At 38.8% G+C, this 6559-nt stretch overlaps 1 protein-coding gene across 1 annotated transcript; it reads left to right on the top strand.

Annotated features, from left to right (window-relative positions):
- Nucleotides 1-4645: 4645 nt before the first annotated feature.
- Nucleotides 4646-6387, top strand: PG994_012639 (uncharacterized protein; the record flags this gene model as incomplete). The annotated part of the gene is made up of 6 exons (XM_066864048.1): nucleotides 4646-5273; nucleotides 5326-5505; nucleotides 5580-5844; nucleotides 5879-5965; nucleotides 6039-6207; nucleotides 6241-6387. 6 exons carry the CDS (start codon nucleotides 4646-4648, stop codon nucleotides 6385-6387), a joined length of 1476 nt encoding a protein of 491 aa, XP_066710196.1.
- Nucleotides 6388-6559: the final 172 nt, after the last annotated feature.

Below are 6559 nucleotides of genomic sequence, written 5' to 3'. Positions count from 1 at the left end.
CGCGCACGAACCCCTTTTTCTATTTTTAACAAGAGGGGCATACGATGCCCCTCACAGCTAGCATAAGAGATAGACATAAATAATAGAATACAGTAATATAACCTCGATTAAACTCGGAACCCACTTATACGTACGTACGAAAGCCTATTTAATAAAAAGGGTTACTTATTAAAAAATAATACTTAAAGACTTAAGAAATATTTAACGAACGTCGCCGAAAAGTTATAAGTATTTAAATAATAACCTTAGGTATTAAATTAAAAGAAAAATCCGTTATATTTTAATTAATAATATTAAAGCTACCTTAAGCTTAAATAGTTAAAATAGCCTCGAACTCTTAACGCTCTTACTTTTTTAACTCGTTTAGAGAACAAAGACCTCGTTATACTAACTTTATACCTTAGGTATAAGCTATTCTTTTTTACTTTTTAAAGCGAATTAAGCGAGCTACGGCCTCGTTAATTTAACGATATAGCTCGAGGAAATACGCCTCCGTAGCCGACTCCTCGCGAGAAAGGCGGTCGTACTTATTTTATACTCGACGAAGAGAGGATAACGAAACGCCGGTTTTATTATAAATATAGTTAGTACGAGTATAATTTTTATACTTATTAACGCCTTTTATTATAATATATAAGTATTTTTTTAAAAAATAATAATTATACTGTATAATATTAAAACTAAACTTGTCTAAAGCCTCGATTAAATCCGTACGCCGAATAATAAAAAAACGAATAAATTTAGATCGCGATTTTTTAATACGACTAAATATAATAAGCGTATATTATAAGAAAAAGTAAAAAAAAAGAAATTATTAAAAAAAGTCCTTAACGAAAATAATAAGACTTAATATTTATAATAATTAAAACTATTATAAAAATAAAGCAAGTAAAAGAAAAAGGATAATGTTACGACCTAACTTAATTATGCGGCTAGACCCGCCCTTAATACGGATATACTATACCTCGAAGCGCTTATAAGAAACTAATACTAAAACTTACCCTACCGGTTAGCACCGACGAACTCACCTACGATAATAAGCCCTATTACACCGTTATAATACTATAATAATTAATACCACGATAATAGTATAATAAAACTATTTAGTTATAAATAAATAAGTATAAATAAAACTTTATAAATAGTTAAAAATAAGTTACGTAACGATAAAACTAAACGTAGCTTAATAATAATTAATAAATAATATTAATTAGTTTAATAATAACTAATAAGTAATATTAATTATAATTAATAAAGATTATTAAATAAACGAGATTAATAAAAGAAGAATTAAATATATAATAACGAATACTTTTTATATATTTTATATAAATACTCTTTATTTTAATAATTAATTTAAGTATTAATTTTAACTTATTAATAAAATAAACAACCTTAATAACCTTATTATATAAATACTTTTACTTAACCCCTTATTATTACGTTACGACCCGGCTATTATATATTATATTAATAAAAGCGTTATTTTTATCGCACGTCTAGATACTTTCTCGTATTATTAACATAAACCCCAGTACGTCTTACTAGGTTTCTTTTAAAACCTAGATAACGTTTATTACACTCAGGCCTTTTCGTACGACCACTACTCGGGCACGATTTATCTTGTAATTATTTATTAACGTCTCTTTAAGACTATAAGTCTTTTCTAGTTTATATACGAAGTAATCTTTTATTTTATAGCCGTTTTTTTCGTACGGCGGCGTCGGCTAAGTATTTTATTTATTTTTCGTAATGCGTTTACCTTACCTTTTAAAAGAGCGAGCCGGTATATAACTTATATTATACCTTTTATAATTTAATTAAACTTAATTAAAATAAACGTCGGAAAGCTATTTTAATACCGTATAATACGGTTCTTAACGTATTTAGTTTAAAACTAAGCTTTGATTAAATTATTTAAAGTCTTTAATTTTTAAAGAATAAGTAGACTAAAAAACGACCCCGGAGGTATTAAAATACGTAGCTTTATATTTAATTATAAAGTAATATATTCCGGATGATACGAAACGAGTCTTATTTTTTAAAAGCTTTCTTATATATTCGAAACGGTAAAAATCGTTTAGAAAGCTTTTAAAAACGTTAATAAGAAGTCCTCTTTTAAAATGTAAATAATATACGCTCGTATAAAACTTTCGATTTCTTTTTTATATAACCTTTTTAATATATAAAAATAGCTAATATCGAAAAGTTAAAGCTTATATAATAAATAAGAAAATATATAAAGTGTTAGAACAGCAGGACTGAGGTTTTCTATATTACCTCAAAAGGGGTGCCACGTGCCTGCGCGCACGAACCCCTTTTTGTTTTATTAAGAGGGGCATACGATGCCCCCTCGTAGCTCGTATTAAAGATAAATATAAACAATAAAATAAGAACGATTAAACCTCGATTAAAACCGGAACTACCGTACGTACGAGAGCTCATTTAATATAAAGTATAATAATCGAATTCTTTTTATAATAAAGCTCGAAAATTATTAAATAATAATTTTAATAACCGTTTAAGATTAATAGGCGATAAATACCCTTTTTACGAGGCTTTGTATACTTATCGAAATATCGAATTTAGTCCTCGCCTTTTTCGTTCGTAATTTAGCCGTTTTTAATAACTATGATTACTTAGTCTTTTAATAATAAGCTGTTTTCGTACTAAGAAAAGAGGTAGGTTTTCCCGGTAAAAATAATATACGGAGGGATGGCGTAACCGTACGATCCGACGCCTTAGATAATTATAACCTATTCCCGGTCCCCTTTACTATATAACCCCTAGGCCTTCCGCGTCGATCGGAGATGGTAATAATTATTTCGGACGAGATTTAGCTTATAAAAAAGCCGGTTTTATCGAAGTTATAAATATCTTTCTTTTAAATCTCGTATTTATAAATTATATTTCGTACGAGGGTAAACTACGCGCGATACGCGTCGAGATCTCTATAAAAGACTTTTTAATAATCTATTTTTTAATTAAAACGCGTCTAGAGGTCTAGTTATCTTTATAAGAAGTTCGAAGCCTAGTTAACGCCGACGCGTCCTGCGTCGCGTTAATAGAGTAATCGATTTATTATATCTTTTACACCGCTAAGCCGAGGAGGAAACGATCGCGTATTTAAATTAATAATATATCGGATAATCGCATCTTTTTTAAAATTAGTTAATTTATAACACTTAGCGGATATTTCGCGTTTTAATTAAAGACCGAGCCGTCGATTATAAAGGGTCGCGTAAAGGATATCGTACGTTTTAAAAATAAATTAAAGACTTAATTTTAAGTTCTTTTAAATCGCTTAAAGCACTAGAATTATTTAGCTTTCTTTTTAAGTGCCGACTATATTATATAATAAAAGAATAAAGAGAAGAAATAAGTTTATATAAAATTAAAAAAAAGTAATACATTCGATTATTAATAAATTCGCTTATAAAATACGTTAAATAAATTAATATATATATATATAAATAAAGGTTTAATTAATATTATACTATTAGATTTTATTATTTATATTTATTTATTTTACTAGTTACGAGGGGTATCGTATACCCTTCTTTATAAAGTAGAAAAGGGGTTTATACGCGTAAGTACGTGGCACCCTTTTTAGAATAGTATAAACAGCCTTAGTTCTAGCTCTTCTAATACTAGTAGGAGGGCATGGCTACGTACACACCCCGGCGGGTCGAGCCACAGGTCGCGGATGAGAAGGCGGGTTCATAACGGAGAACGAAAGGTACAAGGAGCGGCCGAACGACGAGGCCGGAAAGAGGAAATGGTAGGCTTAGGGCCGGTGAGCCCCTCCGCACCGTCCACGCTCCGTGTCGGTGATTGGAGGCCCGTGCGCCAACCCCTGCCGAAACGCTGCGCGTCCGCTCTCCCATATGTACAATAGCTCTCTGCTGCTTATATATGGGGAGAGCGGACGGGATCCCTAGTATTCAGCAGGATATGGTCGTATGTGAAAGAAACTGTTTTTACGTAGCATTATCTTGGTGCATTTCAGTGAGTCTGTAGGTCGGGCCACCCAGAACATTGGCATGTTTCAGAGCCAATGACGCCTTTGAAACACCTGCAATACCTGTTGTTCCCTCTGTATGGCCAGCGATGATTTTGATACTTCCAACCCAGAGATTCTGAGACACTGGGAGGATTTATTTCGTAGGTGTTGCTCTCCGCTAGGGAAGAATGCAGTCCTGATAGCCTGCGCTTCTGCTGCATCAACCACGAGTGTGCCTGTCCCATGGCACTCAAAGAACTGAGGCAAGTCCGCTGATTTGGCCAGATCCAACCCGGCCATGGAATAGCAGTCCCGAATGTGCGCTGTTTGTGCATCGAACTTTGGTCAATTTGATAATCAAGAATAGCCTTAGAAAAGGCGGCGCAATACAGAAGAGAGGAGTGAGTGAGGTGTGTCGTACGTTGTCCCTTATCCAAAGCAGGGCTCGTTAACCGCTCGCCCCCTTGCTCCAATCCGTTCTGTCGGTACGAAGCAAACCAACAACCATTGCTGCGCCCCCATTTTGACTGTACCCTGCAGCCAACCTCATTTAGCCATCTCTACTTGGACACCATCCAACAACGTTACCTGTTCACTTTGACACCTGATCCAAACAGAACCAATAGTCTTTGACTAGCCATCATGGCCGCCCTGGCTATCATAGACCTCTCGGGCATGAATGTAACCACTCTTGCCACCACCGTTATCAACACCATCTTCATTTATGCATCAACGCGGATTTTCTACCTGCTGTACTTTCATCCGCTTTCCCGTTTCCCGGGGCCTGAGCTGGCAGCCGTCTCCAATCTCTGGTATGCCTACCACTGGCTATCCGGCAGGTGGCCATGGACCGTTGAGAAAGCCTTGTACCGGTACGGGCCCGTCGTCCGGATCGCGCCCAACGAGCTCGCCTTCTTCACGCCCCAGGCCTTCCGCGACATCTACGCGCCCCAGCACCGGAATCTGGAGGACTTTGTCAAGACCGACTTCCAGGACCGCGGCAAGGACCTCGGCGGTCTGATTTGGGAACAGGACCCCGTCCATCATCGGAACGTGGCCAGGCAGATCGCCCCGGCTTTCAGCAGTCGCTACCTGCGGTCCCTGGAGCCCATCGTCCACGAGCACATGGACTACTTCGTAGCAAAGATGAAGCAGCTCAACATGGATCCCAAGACCATCGGCGTCCTGCTGGTGAGATGGACCAGCTGGTTGGCTATGGATATGGCGGCCGACTTGGCCTGGAACGAGAAAGTGCACCAGATGAGAGATAGTAAAGTACTCCCGTATCCTCGAGTAAAGTAATATACTAACGAAGACTCCAGTGAAAGACTCAGTGAACCTGGATGTGTTGCTCAGCTTCAATTCTTTTGCGACAGTCATTGCAGTGTTCAAACGCTTTCCACTCATCCGCCCGCTTCAGTACTTGTTCGCGCCCTTCGGAAAGATCACGCTGTTCTCTCAGATGGAGAAAGCGACCTCGGAAAGTGTGCTCCGACGTATCGGTATGATGTATTCTGTTTTTACTGGATAGACAAATTTGCAGTGAAACGCACGTGTTAACTTATACGCTCCATAGGTCAACGAGGTCACACGGAGCATCCGGACTACTTTGATTTTATCCTACCAGTAGATGCTCCCTACCCAGCGAACAAGAAAGACCTCCTTCACATAGGATCCGTTGCATTGCAAGTCATGTTTGCTGGGTGGGGTCCCATGGGAGACCTGTTTTACGGCGCCCTCGTGATTTTGCTCGAGAACCCTGAGAGTCATCAACTCTTAAGCAAAGAAGTCAGGGAGAGCTTCTCCAACTACAAGGACATCGCTCCGGGGCCGACGTTGACGTCCTTATCTTATCTTCACGCCTGAATTGAAGAGACGCTGCGCATGCTCCCAAGCAACCTTACTGGCCCGCCACCAATCAGCCCAGGATCTATGGTGGACGGGCAATACATCCCTAAGGGCGTGAGTAGCCATCCTGTACCAGCTATTACGACATGCCTCAGACTATCAACTTTACTAATAATTGAACTCGCAGACCCACGTGCAAACCTGCCTGTGGGCCCCTGGCGCGCCATCCGGCCTACTTCCATCAACCACGCCGCTTCCAGCCGCAACGATGGCTCCCCGCTTCTCATTCCCTCTATGACCCAGCGTTCGCTAACGATCATCTCAAGAGCCTTCACCCTTTCAGCCTGAGCCCGAGAGTCTGCATGGGCCGAGAAATGGCATAGACATAGGCGAAGCTGTTCCTGGCCAAGGTTCTCTGGACATTTGACGTGGTCCAAATCGAGGGTCAAGGCTTTGATCTGGAGAGAGGCTTACTTCACTATGGCTTCTGTGAAAAACCCGAGATGTATGTCAGGTTTCCGCCCGTGCCGCGATAAGAGACACGCATTATAGACATGCCTCGGATAAAATCATTAATAGTATTAACGTGGTATTAAGATGTGTTTACTCTTATAGCATCCTTTTCTAGGCCTTTGCGGTGTAATAAATATGAGGTTTGGTATAATACTGTATAACAATACCCCCTAGGCTGGGGATTAGATCCTCTTC

This window comes from Apiospora phragmitis (assembly GCF_038363925.1).
Source record: "Apiospora phragmitis strain CBS 135458 chromosome Unknown utg000010l:1.0-9815664.0:9184709.0-9829525.0, whole genome shotgun sequence".
Classification (NCBI taxonomy): domain Eukaryota; kingdom Fungi; phylum Ascomycota; class Sordariomycetes; order Amphisphaeriales; family Apiosporaceae; genus Apiospora; species Apiospora phragmitis.
This window is presented reverse-complemented; position numbering and strand designations above follow the sequence as displayed.